This window comes from Pongo pygmaeus, chromosome 1, assembly GCF_028885625.2.
Source record: "Pongo pygmaeus isolate AG05252 chromosome 1, NHGRI_mPonPyg2-v2.0_pri, whole genome shotgun sequence".
NCBI classification, from domain to species: domain Eukaryota; kingdom Metazoa; phylum Chordata; class Mammalia; order Primates; family Hominidae; genus Pongo; species Pongo pygmaeus.
In genome coordinates, this window is record NC_072373.2 from 183,339,117 (window position 1) to 183,356,239 (window position 17,123).

Genomic DNA, 17,123 nt, shown 5'->3' on the forward strand with positions numbered 1-17,123 from the left:
TTTCATCACTCTAAAGAAACTCTGTAATCATTTAATGATAATTCTGCCTTCTCCCAGTCCTTGTTATTCTCTACTACTTTGTCTAATCTATGAATTTGCCTATACTACTTATGAGTGGAATCAAATGATTTTTTCCTGTTATGTCTGTCAAATTTTACTTAGCATGCTGTTATCACTGTCATTCCTGCTGTAGTGTGTATCAGAACTTCATTCTTTTTATGACTGAATAATATTCCATTATCTGTATACCACATTTTGTGGACCCATTCATCTGTTGATGGACACTTGGGCTCTTCAACCTGATAAGTACTGTGAATAGTGTTGTTGTGAACATTGGTTTACAAGGATCTGTTCAAATCCCTGCTTTAAAATCCATTGGGTATACACCCAAAAGTGGAATTGCTGGGTCCCATGGAAATTGTGATTTTATTTTTCTGACGAACCACAAATTGGTTTTGCAAATTGACCATGCCAATTTACATTCACCAGCAATTCATAAGGGTTTCAATTTCTCCATATTCTGTCCAACATTTCATATTTTCCATTAAAAAATAATTATAGCCTTTCTAAAGGATATGAAGTGGTATCTCACTGTGGTTTTGATTTGCATTTCCCCAATGACCAATGAAGTTGAGCATCTTTCCAGGTGCACTTATGGATCACTTGCATATCTTCTTTGCAGTAGTTTCTATTGAAGTCCTTTGAATTTTTGAATGGGATTGTAGTATTTTGTTGTTGTGTGTTGGAGTCCTTCATATGTTCTCATTTGATTTGTGAATATATTCTGCCATTCTGTGGGCTATCTTTCAACCCTTCTATCCATTTTTTTTTACTTTGTATATCTTGTATGTAAAAGTTCCACATCATTCTTTTACATAGAGATATTCAGATTCCCCCTCCTTGTGCACCTTCCCTATGTCTTTGATCACTCTGAGGTCTCCACCTCTCCAATTGCAATGAGACTTTCACTTATATGATTTGCTTCCTCTTCCTCTTTTCAACCACGTATTAGGGGTAGTAACGGGAGTGAGTGCCCACTGTCCTGTGGTCTTTGAGCATGGCCAACATGAGCCCTTGTAAATCCCCTGATGCCAGGGGACTGGCCGGCCATCCTGTCCATGATGTTCCCAGGTCACTCTCCTCTCCCAGTTTTTCCATCTCCCTCCACTCCTGGCTGATCACCGACTTTCCAGCCTTCCCCTTTCCTGCCCGTTCTCAGAGCAGGACTGAATTAATCCAATGACCTGGGAACTCAGGGGACTTGGAGGGAGGTCCTAGTTGCAGGCACAAGCTAGAAGAGAAGCCCTTTCAGGGTAACAGAATGAGCTTTCAGATCTCAGGCAGAGGAAATTCCCTCTATGGCATCCAAGGTCCTGGGCTAGGAGTGGGCAATAGGTGGGAGGAACATATGGGTTCAGATTTAGGAAGAGAAGCAAGGTCTGCATTGAGAGAGGCTGGGACAATCAGTGACACTAGCCCAGGGGTAGTACATGGGGCCCGGATGCTGGAACAGAGCCCAGGATCAGCAGTACCAGCACCCAGGCAGTCACCAAGTGTGGACAGGGTTGAGGATGCCCCTGCCCCATCAGGGTGGCCAGCCAGAGAGGCAGAGGACAACCAAGAAGTTGGTTCCCAAGAAGTGCTGTTGGGAAGGAGCTGCTTAGGGTCTGACAGCCTCTTCCACCAGCCAGACCCATTTGCCTACCTGGGCTCCTCCCACCCCTGACTGGACAGCTGCCCATGCCATGAGCTTCCTGAGAAGCCTGAAGGTTCCATATGTGAGGGAGGTTGACAGGTACCTGGTGACGTTGCTAGGCTGGGGTCTCTTTCTGCACCTCACTGGGACTGTGGAGAGCTGAATTTACAAGGCCCTCATGACAGACCAGGCCTTTGAGGCTTTCCTGCTCAGCTCAGTACAGCCTCACTATGGCTGGGATGTGGGATGTTCCTAACCAAACTCCTGAAGCCTTGATCCCCAACACAGTAGTGTTGGGAGGTGGGTCCTAGTGGGAGATATTTAGATCATGGAGACAGATCCTTTATGAAGAGATTAGTGCCCCCTTCCACCTCACAGGCTTGAGGTTTAGCTGTATCTCGAATGGACAGGTTTCCAAGACATTGGGATCAAAACAGAGTCTTGCTTCCTTAGTCTCTCTCCTGCTTCCTCTGTCACCATGCAATCTCAGCACGTGCCACTCCCCTTTTGCTTTCTGCCATGAGTGGAAGCTGCGTGAGGACTTCATCTGATTGAGCTGCCAAAACTTAAACTTTTCAGCCACCAGATCATGAGCCAAATAAACCTCTTTTCTAGATCAATAACCCAGCCTTGGGTATTCGGTTACAGTAACACAAAATACGGCAAGACAGGCTCTTAGCTCAGCCTTGCTGTGATTCATCTTGAATCTAAATCTTGAATGGAATGGAGGCCTGGAGTCTTTTCCCTATAGGTGTGAGCTTCTCCCTCTGATCTCCTAGATAAATATCCTTTATCTAAACTCAGCTACCATGGGAGCCTCAGGAGCTGGACAGGGTGTGGGCACCAGGGGAGACATGGTATGAGGCTGTGTGCAGGGGGATGGGTCAAATCAGGCCCTGCTAGGGTTCTGGCACCAATAGGCACACCTCATCTCCGTTATCTCTCTTCAGTAGAGATTTATCTCCCTGCCTTAGTGTCTCCTCTTCTAACCCTATCACCTTCCATGTGAAGCTGGACAAAGCATGCAAGCTTGTGAACCTTATTCTAGAGAGGAGGGAAGATAGAGGGATTGTCTGGCTGACAATCATGTATGTAGGTAGGTAGCATACAGGAGAGATTTAGATGGATACATCAGATGACAATCAGGTAGGGGCTGTGCCAGGACGAACAATGGGTCTCCATGTTGTCCACATCCTAATTCATGAAACCTGTGATTCTGGGACTGCATATGTCACAATGGACTTTTGAGTAAGTAATGGATCTTGAGGTGGTGACATTATCTTTGATTATCTTAATAAGCTTGATGTAACTAACCACAAGGGTCCTTATAAGAGGGAAAGAGATGTGAAGACAGTCACAGAGAGAGAGACTTGAAGATGCCATTGGCTTTAAAAAGGAAGGAGGGGACAGTACCAAGGAATGCAAAAAAGGCAGCTCTGGAGCTGAAAAGTCAAGGGCTCTCCCTGAAACCTTCTAGGGGTAGGGGTTTGGCCCTGTCCAGAACTTGTTTTCATCCAGTGAAACCCATATCTGACTTTGACCTCCAGAACTGTAAGAGAATAAAAAGCCGTTATTTAAAATCACTGAGATTGTGATGGTTTATTACAGCAGCAATAGGAAACTAATATAGGAACAGACAAGCAGGCAGGAAGAAGGAGACAGGTGTATGGGCAGACAGTCTGGAGGGCAGGCAGGAGTTTGGGAGGTGGGTGGAGATTCAGTGATGTTGGGGTGATCGGACCCAACACCAGGTCATGGGGGTGACAAAGTCCGGCAGAGTCAAAGGAATGAGAAAAGACAGTTTGAAAGAGAAAGTGGGTCCAGGGCGCCAAAGCTAAGTATGGAGGCTGTGAAGGCCCTGAGCTCTGGAAGTGCAGACTATTTATTGGTGATCAAACAAAGAAACAGGTGGTGAGAATGTGGGGGTCGAAAGGGCACGTTGCATTAAGCACATGATTTACAGCTGTGACGGTTTAGCATCTGCTCTGCTATTTGAGATGATGGTGAGCAGGTTCTTTTAACTCAAGATACAATTGATCCTGGGAGAGAAAGGAGCAAGGAGCCAGCAAGTCCAGACACATTCCAGAGCCACGAGCCCTGGATTCTATCCAAGCCACGAGGGGTTTTATGCCCTGGGCTTCGATTATGGTGCATCAGGGTAGCCTTCCACACTTTAGCACAGAGCTTGGTGTTCCAAAGGCCACAAGGGGTTTTAGACCCTGGATCCTGGACATGATCCAAGACTCTTTTACATTATGTCAGACATGCAAGCTCTGCCTCACCTTCTCCCAACACTCAGCTTTTCTCCCAACAAGAGATACAGGTGGGTAGGAGACAGGTAGACAAGAAGGTAGGGAGCCTGGAGAAAGGTGAGAGAGAGAAGTGCAGGCAGACTGGGGGACAGCAGGCAGGTGGGAAGAAGGGAAGGTGGGCAGATAGAAAGCAGGATATGGGCAGACAGGAAGGGGACAGGAGCGGGGGTTAGGAAGACAGGATGGCAGGTGGAGGCCCTCAAAGCTGGTCCTTGTCCTCACAAGGGTTAGGGAGCCTCCTGAGACGCAGGTGGATTCCATTTTTGGATTTCAACACAAGTCGTGCCATGGGGATGGGGATCCTGGTGGGATCAGGCAGCAGCTCAAAGCGGAGCAGAGTCAGGGCCGTGGCCACCTTCAGCTCGTTCATGGCAAATTGTTTCCCGATGCAGTTCCTGGGCCAGGCAGAGACAATGAATTGAGAAGTGTCCTCAGGCCCCATTCTGATCTCAGCAGGTTTTGGACCCCGACCCCAGCCCTGAGGTGGGCATTCAGTGCCCATCCTCGTGTGTCCAGCCCCTGCACACTTACAGCCCATGGACACTTCTACCCCATCCTGGCTTCACACTATCCCAAACCTTGGACAGAGCCGTCTTCCTGGGCTAGCTCCTAACTCCCACCTTCTACCTCTGCTCTCAGTAGCCTGAAACCCTCTATCAAGACAAGGCCAGGGCTCTAAGGCACAGAGTCTAATCACATGAATAGATAAAGAGTTAATCAATGGTTTGTTCACTCCTCCACAAACATTTCTTGTTTTCCAGTGTGGAGGTCAGTTCAGGTCCTGTAGGGTGAGGGTGGGCCACACTCTCAGGTGCTTCCCATGTAGTGGGACACACAGGGACCTGAATCCTCATAGGGGGTCCCCGATGGGTGGATTAAGGGAGTCAGAAGGACAGTGGGAGGCTTCCTGGAGGGGAACTGGTGGGTGATCCTCAGTGTTGCCCCACCTGCCTCCCACCCCAGGGTCCGAGCTCCTGTCTAACCTCACTCCTCCATCCACCAGCCCCTGTAGCCTTCTAATTCTACTCCAGAAACGTCCTTCCTTGTCCTTCCTCTGTCTTCTCACCTGGGCTTTATGGTTTTCTGCTTCCCCTCCCTGCACACTGAAGCCACAGCCCAGCTCAGACCCTCCCACGCTCTTCATCACAGGGGGGACAGCATCCCAATGCCTCAGCTGGCAGACAAGCCCTCCGTGGGCTCTTGCCTCACCCACATTTCACCTGTCCAGCCCATGTCCTAGCCCTGTTCATGTGGAGATGGCTGAGAATGTCCTCCCTCCACCTCTGCCTGCCACATCCTCAAGGCTGAAGTCAGAGCCCAGCTGCCTCTCACTCCCTGCCAGCTGGGCCTCTCCCTCCCAGGGCCTCAGGTAGTATTCGTGATTTGTACATGAACACTAACAGTCCAGTGCCACGGACAGCACCAGGGACAGGGACACTCAACAAGCCACTCAGTGAGTGAATGAGTGAAACGATGGATGACGGAACGATGTGTGTCTGGAGCACAGGATATATTTGTGTACAACACATTTTTGTACCTTTTATCTCTGTTTTCTCATCACGCTGCACAGGACTTGACTCATAGAGGTAGGTTTAAGAAATACTTTTATATCTGAATGATGTTATTTAAGTTTTAAAATGAATAAAATAGAATGAAATACACTGAGAGTAAATATTAGTTCTGAGCTAGAAATGGAGCTTAGGAATGCTCTCCAGTTCTCTAGTGGCAGCGACATGATTTGCAGGTAATGTTTAGGAGGACTCATGCTGGGATAGACAGACCTGTGCTAGAGGAGTTTTAGGAGGAAGCTTTTTCTTAAAGCCTGTTCTGTGTAACTGGACTCACCGTTTCAAGAAGTCACGTAATTATTTCTTTGAACAAACTTTGTTTCTACTAAGAATTTGTATCGTTTTTGCCTGTGTGTATGTCACAGGATGATTCCTGATGCCACGATGATTTCCACCGCAGCCATTCTGGAGTTTTCCTCTCCAGCTCAAAAGCAATTTCAAGTGTGTTTTATATTTCACATACCAGGAGCCTTCAAATTTGCGTTATATGATAATTATTGGGCTTTTCTGTCCAAGACAGTGTACTGTTCACATTTTTATGTTTTTGGCCAATATTGTGCTAAGTGGATTACAGGACTATGGTATAAAGTTCCTAAGGCATGTACAGAATTTGCCAAATGGGGAAATAGATGTAAATATGTGAACACTATATAATGCAGTAAAAATGTCATTGGGCAAGACAGAAAAATGTATGATATGACACACACTGTTGTAAAGCTTTCTTCAAAGGGCTACCTTAACCTCTTCCTTATATGGCTTGAAAGGTAGGATTTGCAGGTCATCTGTATTATAAATAGATGCAAAGATTTCAATGATTCATCTCTATGGCAGACTGGTGAATTAAATAGGGAAGGTAGTGTGCTGCACTGAGGATGTGTGGGGAGAGAGAAATCTACAGTTTACTATTCCTGATAACTGAGAAAAGCAAACAGCTGAAGTTGAATTTACTGGAGAATATCTAATTTTGAGAATTCATGTCCTTAAAGTGAGGAAAATACATGAATATACTGAAGTTTGGAACATGCACTGACAGTGAATTCAGGCTGCCCATTTGAAGAAGCAGAGGGAGCAAAGTCTCCATGAGGTGCTCTGAATGCCACCTTCCTTTTGTACACAGAGATGCCCACACCAGGTGCCTGACTTTCCCACAAATACCAACATTTAAGAGCACAACTGAAGATGCCACATATGAACATCAGGCTCACAAAGATCAGAGGGTTGATCAGAGACTTCCCTTATTTCTCTGTTTCAATTACCACACAGGACGTCTCACCTTGATCCTCCTGAGAAGGGCAGGAAAGCGTGGCTGTGTTGAGCAGAACCTGGTGCAAAACGGGAAGGGTCAAACACCTGCAGAGACAGCACAAGAGCCAGGATAGTTAAGGATCCAGCACCTGCTTGCCACCCATGAGGGGACAGGACTCCCAGAGGTGGAAGCAGGAGAAGGTATTGGTCTTGAGAGATCACCCCATTTCCTCCTCTCAAGGACCACATACCTCTGGGTTGGGCCACACTTTTGGGTTGTGGTGAAGGCCATAAATGGAGAGCAAGACCATGATACCTGTGGTGCAGGTTGGAAAGAGAGAGAAGACCAATCATTCACATGAGGTGGCCTGGTACTCCAGCCAGCAGGGGCAAAAGAAGGCCCGAAAGGCCTACTTTCCACAAATTGTCACTTTGACTAGGATGATTCTGCCATTATGCAGGTGGGTTAGGCTTGACAAAGCATGTGAGTTCAGATGATGAATAGACAACCATTTATACAGGAATGAGAAGCAAGAAAGAATCAGAGCATTACTCTTTAGAGTAAGTCCAGTGACATTTCACATTCATCAAATATCCTCCAAGGGTCATTGGAGAATATACGTGAACTCACTCAATACAACAACACTCCAAGGAAGACATTCTTTTGCTCTCAGTTTTCAGGGGAGATACCTGAGTCTCAGAGAGACCAATTGTCTTGTCTATGTTCACACAACTAGGTTATGGCAGGACTGGGACCAGAACTGGGGGAGTTGCGCCTTGGTGGCCCCAGATCTGGTCATCGGCTGCTCTCTGCCATCAACCTGAGGCTTCCTCAGAGACTGGACAACAGCCGACCCAGGAAGTGAGATTCCTGATGAGCCTCTTTTGCACTGACCCCATGAGGAAAGAAACACATCCCTCTCTGCCCTTGTCTGATTCTCTTTCCAGCCCTGCACATCTCAAGGAATAGAATTTTAGAGTTACTGACCCAAGGCCGCATTCAGAGATTAACATTTATTTCTTGAACTTTTGGTGGGTTCAAGCTCTCGGCCAGACTTTTCAAATTCATCCTAAATACAAAGTATGTTTTTGATTTTTTTAGAACAAAAGGGAGACCCAGAGATGTGCACAACTCTGAAGCACACATGGATTTCTCACCCTCCACCTGTCCCTGTGGAGAGTTTGGGTGAGAGGATGGGGAAACTTCATACCTTTGGGCAAGGAGCGCCCATCAGGGAAGGTGACGGGAGTGCTGAGCTCTCTGCCAATGCCTGGCACCGGTGGGTAGAGTCTCAGTGCCTCCTTAATGCACATGGTGGTGTAGGGCATCTGGTCCAGGTGGTTCCTGAAACAAGCCCATCCTGAACATCAGCAAGGCCTGGGCAGACCAGGGGCTTCCCCTGTAGAGAAGGCAGGGAACCCCATCTTTTGAGCCCTCACTCACCAGGTGATGGAGGCTTCATCACCCAGGAGGCCGTGGATCTCCTCCCGACACCTCTCCTGATGCTTGGGATGTGTGGCCAGAGCATAGAGGATCCAGGAGATCCCACTGGCTGTGGTGTCATGGCCTTCAAACATGAACGTGTCCACCTCAGCACGGAGGTCCTTGTCTGACAAGATGCTCCCATTCTCCATCTGGGAAGACCGTGATGAAAGTGCAGGGCTGGTCTCTTGCTCTGTACTTCTGGGCAAAGACTCAGGCCTCTCCTACACATACTCACTTTGGCCAAGAGGAGGAGGTCCAGGAAATCCAAGTGCCTCTTCCTCTTGACCTTCTCCAGCTCCCCCTCCTTCTGTAGTTGAGCCTTCCTCAGTTGGATCACTTGGTCTGTACCAGAACAATGGTTACCAGTCAGAGCTGAGACCATCAGCAGCCCCCAGGAGGCCTAGCTCCCCAACTGCCCCACTGTGGGTGCCTGGTAGATCTCAGCATGAATGTGAGTGTGGGTGCAGGGTCAGGGGTGGAAGCTCTAGTGCTGTGTGAGGCAGGGCACCCCTCCCGCCAGTGGCACAGTTTATGGAGGCTCCGCTTGAATGCTGTTTGGACAGGGTCTCATTCAGTTATCTCCATGTGGGGACACTGATAAACCAAGGCACAGAATCTGGCCCCTCACATCTTGGCTCCCAGCCCCTGAGCAAGGGAATTCCCCAGGCTGAGTGTGTTCTGGCTTCTGCAGGGTTACTAGGGGCCTTCTCTGCCTGAGGAGTCAGGGCAGGTACTTTCACTGTGCCTGGGAAAGGCTGGGAGACAAGAGGAAGAGACAGAACCTGTGTGCTGATGGGCCAGCTGGCAGGCGCGGTGTGTCCAGCGGCCAGCAGAGGTCAGGCTGTAGATGGTGTCATTCTCGTGAAAGGCATTCCTCATACGGCAAAAAACCAGGCTGTTCAGGTCACTAATGGCCTGGATGTAGGACTGAGAATTCCTGAGGGAGAGTATGAAGAAGAGACCGCAGTCGGGATGGGCCCATTACCCGGAAGTAGAATGGGGTCTGAGAGGAGGCAGCCTCAGATAATGGGGACAAGCAACCTTGAGGCAATGTTTCTTCTATCTTACAGCCCTATTATCCTTTGGCCTTTATCAAATGGAATGGACAACCAGGATCCACCTATGCTAGAAATTAGGCATCTGTTCCTGAGACTTTGTTTGGTCTGGACTGGAATTAGAGTTTGGTCGGGGACTGACTCTTCCTTTGTGTGGAGGTGAGCCTTCACACTGTCCCACCTGCCCCTCAGGTATGTGCACTCCACTTGTTAAGAACAAAGGCCTGCCGCTGGAGGGTTGTCACTGACCTGTCCACCTGGATGCTGCCCTGATGGCTGAAGGCACACTTCATGATGGTGTCCAGGGTCATCAAGGAGACGTGCTGAAAGACCTCCAGTGGGGAATCCTGGCCAAGGAGCTTTTCCCATTTGTCCTGTGGTGGGAGGGGGCATGGACCTTCTTAATCTCCAAGAAGTGCTTTGCTAATAAGGCCTGGCTTTTTCGTGTACCTGCAGATATCTTGTTTTTTCTGTAGCTTGCAGATATCTTGGTTGGGATTCCTCACTTTACAGAGCAGATGCATTGTAGAAACTGGGACTGTAAAGCCGGTGTTGGTAAACTGACACCTAATTCTCACACACTTTTAATACAACATTCAACAGATCCTCTCACAATAGCATGGATTAAGTATTGAATTTTGAGATTCAGTTAGGACATATGGTTGTGAAAATTTTGTTGTTATTGTTGTTCTGGGATAAATAATGGGGGATTCTTCAGTGTTCTGAGAGCTGAGCTAGTTCTGAGGGACTAGTAGGACACCAACTTTAGGGCAGAAAGTTTCAGTGCCAAAGATAGCTTAAGGGGCTAGTATGGGCACTCTGTTGTAGAGAAAACAGGGACTTCAATTCTTTTCCATTCATCAAAATTTGCTGGGCAGAGTTGGATGAGAAATCAGAGTCCTGACTGGAGATGATGCTATGGCAGGTATTGCTCTGAGAACATAGACCTGGTGTTCATTTCCTTCCCAGGGTGGCTTAAATCCATGCAGAAACTTGGGGCCCCAGGCCAGAGCCTGGGTGGGTGATGACATCTTGGCCTGTCCATGCTGCCACTGAAGCTGCCATTGCCCAGGCCAGCCAGCATAGGAAGTCCTGCTGTCCAACAAGATTGCATACTCCTCCAGTCCCTTGTGCTGAGGTTCCAAAGTGGGAGAAGAAGGGTCTTGTGTTCACCATGAATCTCTATTCCTATGGTGGGGAACAAAATGTGGATCTGACCTGATGCCTGGGTGTTCTCCTACCTTATACAACTCTGGGGAACCCTCTACTCTCACAGCAATAACCTGAGAGTGTTGTTCCATGTGTCTATGTCTGTGGCTGCCTGTGGGACACAGGGTTGAGAGTGGAGTTGGTGAGAGTGTGTGCTGTGAGTGGGTGTGGGGAGAGGAGAGAAACATGGACTCACCAGCATCACTCGTACAGAGTCTGCCATGAGCCCCACGTAGGGCTTCAGGATGTCATAGTGGAAGGCTGGGGTCAGCATCCGTCGATGCTGGAACCATGTCTGCCCATTCAACAAGAGCAAGCCATACCCTAAGGTAGACATGAATATGTGTATGTGTGTGTCAGGGGCTGCACGGACCTAGGGATGACTGGTGACAATTTGGGAGGGAGAAAGATGGCTTCTTGGGGGGAGAACTATCCAGAAGAAGCCACATCATGGGCAAATGTAGGAAAAGGAGGTACATTTCAGGCATGTGAATTTTGTAATTGAGCTGCTACATCCATGTGATTATGACAGCTGTGAGATAAAGGTTGAAAAGGGTTGTGGGCAGATGTGAAATAAATGTGAGGCCAAGGATGTCTGGAGAGAACTGAGACATGAAATAGAAGAAGCTGAGCCTCAGGAAGGTTTGCACCAGCATTAGGAAGGGGTGAGGGTCTTGCTAGAAGAAGGAAATGAGGCTTGATTTGGGGATGGGGTCATGATAGTGGTGGCCCCTAATCTGTTGTTCTCTGTGAGCCAAATAAATAACTCAAACCTAACTAGGGAGTGGGCTGCAGTCCTAGTTTGCACACATACCAATCCATGGAGCCAGGAATCTGTAGGAGCCATGGGATTTCGGGTCTGAAAGGTAAGAAAGGACTTTATAGGAGACTAGGAGTTACTAAGCAAGGCAGTCTCAGAGGCAGCCATCAGTTATTGGTGTCTGTCAGTTGGCAGTTTGACCCATGTCACCTCCCACTTGACTCCCATCCGCTTCTATTTCTGTCCTGAAGGTCAGTGTGGGCTCAGGAAGACAGACTCAGTGTTCCAGCAGGAAAACACCCAGAGGGCTAGGAAGGTGAATTGGTGAGAAACATAGGCTAGGTCTTCAATGACAATGAATAATACAGAGCCATGGGTTTTTCTACATTGATGTTTTCCTAGTCACCTCCTGACCAGGACAGGCAACAATTAGAGCTTCAAAACCCAAGTCAATGTGGGTATGAAATTTGTTTTACAGATCTGGGGCAATTTACATTTCAGAAAACCTCAATTTTCTTAATAGAGAAATAGAAAAAAGAATAGAAAATTCAGCCCCACATATTGTTTTAAACATTCAGTATTCAGTAAATATTTTTGACTACAGCCTGGGCATGGTGGGCTTGGTGGATGCGTGGGAGAGGTTTCAGATATTGATGTTGGAACAGCCACTCTCTTCTGGAATTTGACAGACCCAGGGTCATTTGTCAACAGGGAAGAGACATTGCAGTTGGGATGGGGGTTCAATCTCACCTGATCTCCCCAGAATCACCTTCATATAGTCAGGGTCATAGAGCTGGACACGAACTTTACCTCCCCATATCCAATAAGGACAGGCACTTGGGAATGTCTTCACCCATTCCTGAATCCGTTGTAGCTCCTGGTCGTGTTGGAACTGTCAACGAGGGTAGACAGATGAACACTTTCATTTACTTCTAGTCTTTGCAGCAGGAGTGAAGGGCAGGACAACCACAGGAGCCATGTAGCTCAGGTTAGGGATTTAGATCTGTTTCTGATGACCTGAGCTGTGATCCAGATTCTTGCTCTCTCCCCAGGACTTGACCTTAGGCCAAGCGCTATGAGCCCTCACTCAATACTGCCAGCAGAAATTTAAGTCAGCCATTGTCTTCATGTTGTGTAAAATCTCTGGAAGTCATAAATACAACAATTTCCATGGGCAATGTGCATAACTTGTATTACTTGATGAGCAGACTTGTAAAATCATTTAGTATATTTAGAGAATAAAATGAATTAATGTAAACATTTTAAATTACACTATAATTTTATATAATCATACTTGTTATATTTTCAATATTATCCCAGCATATATGGTAAATATTTGTTGAGATAAAATAGCGTTTGGGATGTGTATGGCTAAGCAAAAAAAGATTAACTATAAAATTGTGTGCATAATAGTATTCTACATGTTGAATATGTACAGATTTATGGGATGGAGTCTGGGTATATGCATATGGTGCTGGTGTTGGACTATAATTTTGAGATTTGGGTTTCTTATTCTCATTTTCACTTATCAATGAATTATGAGCTCCCTGCTGCCTGGAGTCATCTTTCTAAACTCTTCATTGTGGATTACAAAGCTCTTGGCTTGTTGGCTTCAACTTCTCTTTTCTTGCCTCCAGCCCTGCCGGCAATTCCACCATCACCCGTTTGTTTCAGCTCCAACACCAATGCCACCACTGCTGCTGTTTCACACACCAGCTACACCTGCTCACTCTTCTGGGCCCTGGCACTTGCTCTTTTCTCTACCTTGAATGCCCTTCCCCTCTGCCACAGAGCAGCCACCTCTCCTCAGCTTTCAAGACTCAGCTTGGCTTTAATCTCATCTGGAACCCTCAAAGACATTGGGTCCTAGTGATGTTCCATGTAGCCAACTCTTCTTTATTTCAACTGCTTCTAGTAACTCAAAGCAACTGTCTACCACATAAATATCTAATGTCTGCCCACCTCCTTCTGACAATCATATTGTCCAGCTCTGAGGCAGCTTGCCCTACTGTGGGGTAGGTTCCATCATTCAGCACATGCTTACTGCACACACACTATGTGCCCAGTGTGGTTCAGGCACGGCGTTAGGACACAGCTGTGGTCCTTATCTGTGTGGAATTTTCAGACTAGTTGGGGGGTAAGGAAGATTACAGGCGTGCAGTAGAGGATAATGGACATGAGATGGAATGAAGGACAAGCATTCGGGGAAACTTTGAAGAGGGACCTAACTCAGAACTGAAGATTAGAAAGCTCTTCCTCACTCACTGAGTCATCATTTACTGAGGGACTATTGGGTTACAAAGATAAATCAGAGATGGTCTCTCCCAGAAGAATCCCACACTTGTGACACTGCAGAACAATAACTGAGACAAGTTAACACTGCTCTGGCCTCTTGAGGATAGCCCGTAGAAAAAAGAATCAGCCCTTCACTTCTGGGAGACCCAGGAGGCCTTCTTGAAGGAGGTAGCTTGGTGCTGGGCCTTGACAGATAGATATGAATGAGAAAATAATTCCAGGTAGCAAGCACAGTGTGATCAGAGGCCTAGAGGTTGAAATGCAGAGGCAGGTAGTGAGGTAGTGAGTAACATATGGTAAAAGTGGAGAATGGGAAAGAAGGCAGAGTGGTATTGGGATGAGTCCATATAGGGCTAGAACTTTGTCAGGTCCCCACATTGGTTCTGCTCTGCTCAGAAATATGTTGCCTTCTTTGCTGAGAAACAATAGGCCTCAGCTCCCTGAAACCCCTATCTCTACTTAAGTGTGTTCAATTCATAGCACCTTGATGAGTCCCTCTCCATGCAGCCCTTTACCGTGCTCTGTTCCTACCGGCCCCCCTCCCCGTGCAGGGATAGCAGTGCATGGGGGATGGGCTCTGTCCCTCCTCAGCCCTTTTGCTGCTCCTTTCTCTTCTTCCTCTGTTCCTCTACACCTGGCGTGTCCAATCTTTTGGCTTTCCTAGGCCACATTGGAAGAAAAATAATTGTCTTGGGCCATGCATAAAATACACTAACACTAATGATAGCTGATGAGCTCAAAAAAATTGCAAAATAATCTCATAATGTTTTAAGAAAGTTTACGAATTTGTGTTGGGCCACATTCAAAGCCATCCTGAGCTACATGCAGCCCCATGGGGCATGGGTTGGACAAGCTTGCTCTACATGCCTGACGTGATCATCAAGCTGTGCCAGGATTTTGCTGATTGCTGGGGCATAGGGAGGGGATGACATGCTCACCTCCAGGGAGCTCACTGTCTGGGTGTGTGGGAGGAGAGCCAGGAGGTCAACACACCCTGTTCAATGTGCAACTCAGACACCAGTCTCCTCACCTGGAGGACATCGTGCAGGCTACCCCCCTCATGTGTACCCACAATTGTCAGGTTTTCAGGTCCTAAATCACCTGTTGTGGAAATTCCGTGAGTCTTGGGGAAACTTACTTAGCCAGTTGGTCCCCTACACCAGTAGATCTCTGCCTCAGATATCCACCCCAGCAGAGTGAGCTCTTTTCCTGCAGTCTGACACCTTCTCAAATTCCTGCCTGTATTCTTCACAGACAATAAACTCCTCATGGCACAGATTCCTCAGATGGGTGTCTGTGCTCCCAGGCAAATGCAGGGCCAGGCAGAGTGATGGCATTGAATGACTGGGCAGAGAGCATCTAGAAGCCTTGTTCTTTGAGAAAAGCCAAGGCTTATGGGGTAACCAGCCTGGAGACAATCAGGCATTGCCCTCCACGTGCAGGACTGCCAAGACACACTTGATATCTGCAGAAGGAGGGCATGGGTGATAGAGCTGAGGACCAGCAGGATGGGCTTCATGGGAGGAGTGAGCTCCTCATGACTGGGACAAGCTGAGATCAGAGAGGTAGGCTGGGTGTTCCTTTGAGTCCTCACGTGTGTTACAAAACAAGGCTTTGCTCTATGGATTTTGTGACCAGGGTCTCAGAGCCCCATCCCTCTTTGCCCTCCCACTCCCCCATTGAGTTCCTCCCTACCTCCTGGGTGTGCCCGAAGAGCCAGTGGGAGGGAGGGCACGGGAACTGCTGGAGGGCTTTGAGCAGCCACTGCCTGTGCAGGTAGAGCTGAGCTGCCTTGATCAGCAGCAGAAGCAGAATGAGCAGGGAGGCCGCTGGGAGGATCCCGGAGACACCACCCAGGAGTCTGCTGGGGCTCAGGACAGAGACACTCATGGTGCAGCACCTGCTGGATCTCTGAGTGCCCCTACCTCTCTCTGACCACCCCCGTCCACCTGTGCTCAAGTCCTGGGAGGATTGTCCCGCCCACTTGTGGGGAGAGTGAAGGGGGAGGGCAGAACTTGGACCTCAGAGTTCAGAATTGATTGACTATGGATGATCCACCTAGAGGAACAGTGGGAGAAAAGCTTCATCAGCTGTCTACCACATTCCCCTGTCCATGTACCTCACAAATATTTAATGAGCATTTACTGTGTGCCAGGCAGTATGCTAGGTGTGTGGGCACCACTGCGAGGAAAATAGACTTGAATGCTGACCTCAAGGAATTTGCATTCTGCTTTACTACATTGCAATAATGTTCATTCAATAGCACTTTTTTTTGTTACTTGTTCAAAGAAAATTCTCAACATGATATGTACATTTAAACTCAACATTAACCAAGTCCTGAATCATCACTTTTGTCTTATTGCAAATCTAATTTTATTTACCATAAAAACCACTTCCATCTATATATTGAGTGAAGAGTGGGAATTATGTCTTTCTATTAACTGGATGATGATATGGACAAACAGATGCTAATATGGCAGCTGTTCAAGTACTTTATTTTATTCCAGTGGGGAGACTGGTTTCATAATATCCAAGCATGGTTTTTTTTTCTCAATTCATATACATGACAATTAAAAAAATTCTACATAATGTTAGTTATGACTTTTCCCCCATTGATAGGTCTACCTTCTCTACCAGAGAAAGTCCTAGAAAAATTTTAGTCCTACTTCAGTCTAGTACTATAGCCACAGCAGGAGCATGTTTACCAATTCTCTTTCACCCTACAATAGTATGTAATTACACAATCAGAACTTTGCACTCTGTTTAGGAGCCCTGACTACTTTCTTTAGGACAATCTGTACTAAACAGAAATTAATATTTAAAAAATCATTGCTTTGCCAACCTCAAGTAAAGTAGGTTAAATAGTAACTATTGCTATGAATTAACCCTCCCTGGCATTTTTACATGCATATCTGTGCATGAGCATTCTTTTTTTTCCTCTTTTTATAATTTCAACTTTTATTTTAGATTCAGGTACATACGCAGGTTTTTTACACTGGTATATTGTGTGATGCTGAGGGTTTGGATACAAATGATTCTGCCACTCAGGTAGTGAGTATGGCATATATTAGTCAAATTTTCAATGCTTACTCATATCTGTACCTACCCCTCTAGTAGTCCCCAGTGTCTATTGTTCCCATATTAATGTCCATAAGTACCCAACATGTAGTTCCCACTTATAAGTGAGAACATGTGGTATTTGGTTTTCTGTTGCTGTGTTAATTTGCTTAGGATTATTGCCTCCCAATTCATCCATGTTCCTGCAAAGAACATGATTTCATTATTTTTTTTACAGCTGCCTAGTATTCCACTGTGTATATGTATCACATTTTCTTTATCCAGTCCACCATTGATGGGCACCAAGGTTGATGCCATGTCTTTGCTATTGTGAATAGTGCTGTGATGAATGTACGAGTAGAGGTGTCTTTTTGGTAGAACAATTTATTTTCTTTTGGATATATAGCTAACATTGGGATTGCTGGGTCAAATAGTAGTTC

The 17,123-nt window shown here is 46.9% G+C and overlaps 1 protein-coding gene and 1 long non-coding RNA gene across 2 annotated transcripts in view; one reads left to right on the forward strand and one right to left on the reverse strand.

The window, feature by feature from the left end:
• The window catches only part of LOC134738737 (uncharacterized), a 96,416-nt gene that overhangs the window by 25,145 nt on the left and 54,148 nt on the right, over positions 1-17,123 (forward strand). The window lies entirely within an intron of this gene.
• Positions 3,281-15,573, reverse strand: LOC129041209 (cytochrome P450 4A11). The gene is made up of 12 exons (XM_054496593.1): positions 15,322-15,573; positions 12,082-12,223; positions 11,386-11,430; positions 10,768-10,895; positions 9,612-9,736; positions 9,090-9,244; positions 8,543-8,649; positions 8,266-8,456; positions 8,033-8,166; positions 7,073-7,137; positions 6,850-6,926; positions 3,281-4,403 (listed from the first exon to the last, which is right to left on the reverse strand). Exons 1-12 carry the CDS (start codon positions 15,514-15,516, stop codon positions 4,208-4,210), a joined length of 1,560 nt encoding a protein of 519 aa, XP_054352568.1. The 5' UTR covers positions 15,517-15,573; the 3' UTR covers positions 3,281-4,207.

What these genes read in the sequence shown, in the direction of transcription:
- LOC129041209 (XM_054496593.1), bottom strand. Translation starts at nt 15,516, where the DNA reads ATGAGTGTCTCTGTCCTGAGCCCCAGCAGACTCCTGGGTGGTGTCTCC. An exon ending in ACCTCCTCCTCTTGGCCAAA is followed by an intron (nt 8,457 to 8,542) that starts GTGAGTATGTGT and finishes CGGTCTTCCCAG; the next exon opens with ATGGAGAATGGGAGCATCTT. An exon ending in TGGGCGCTCCTTGCCCAAAG is followed by an intron (nt 7,138 to 8,032) that starts GTATGAAGTTTC and finishes CCTGCACCACAG; the next exon opens with GTATCATGGTCTTGCTCTCC.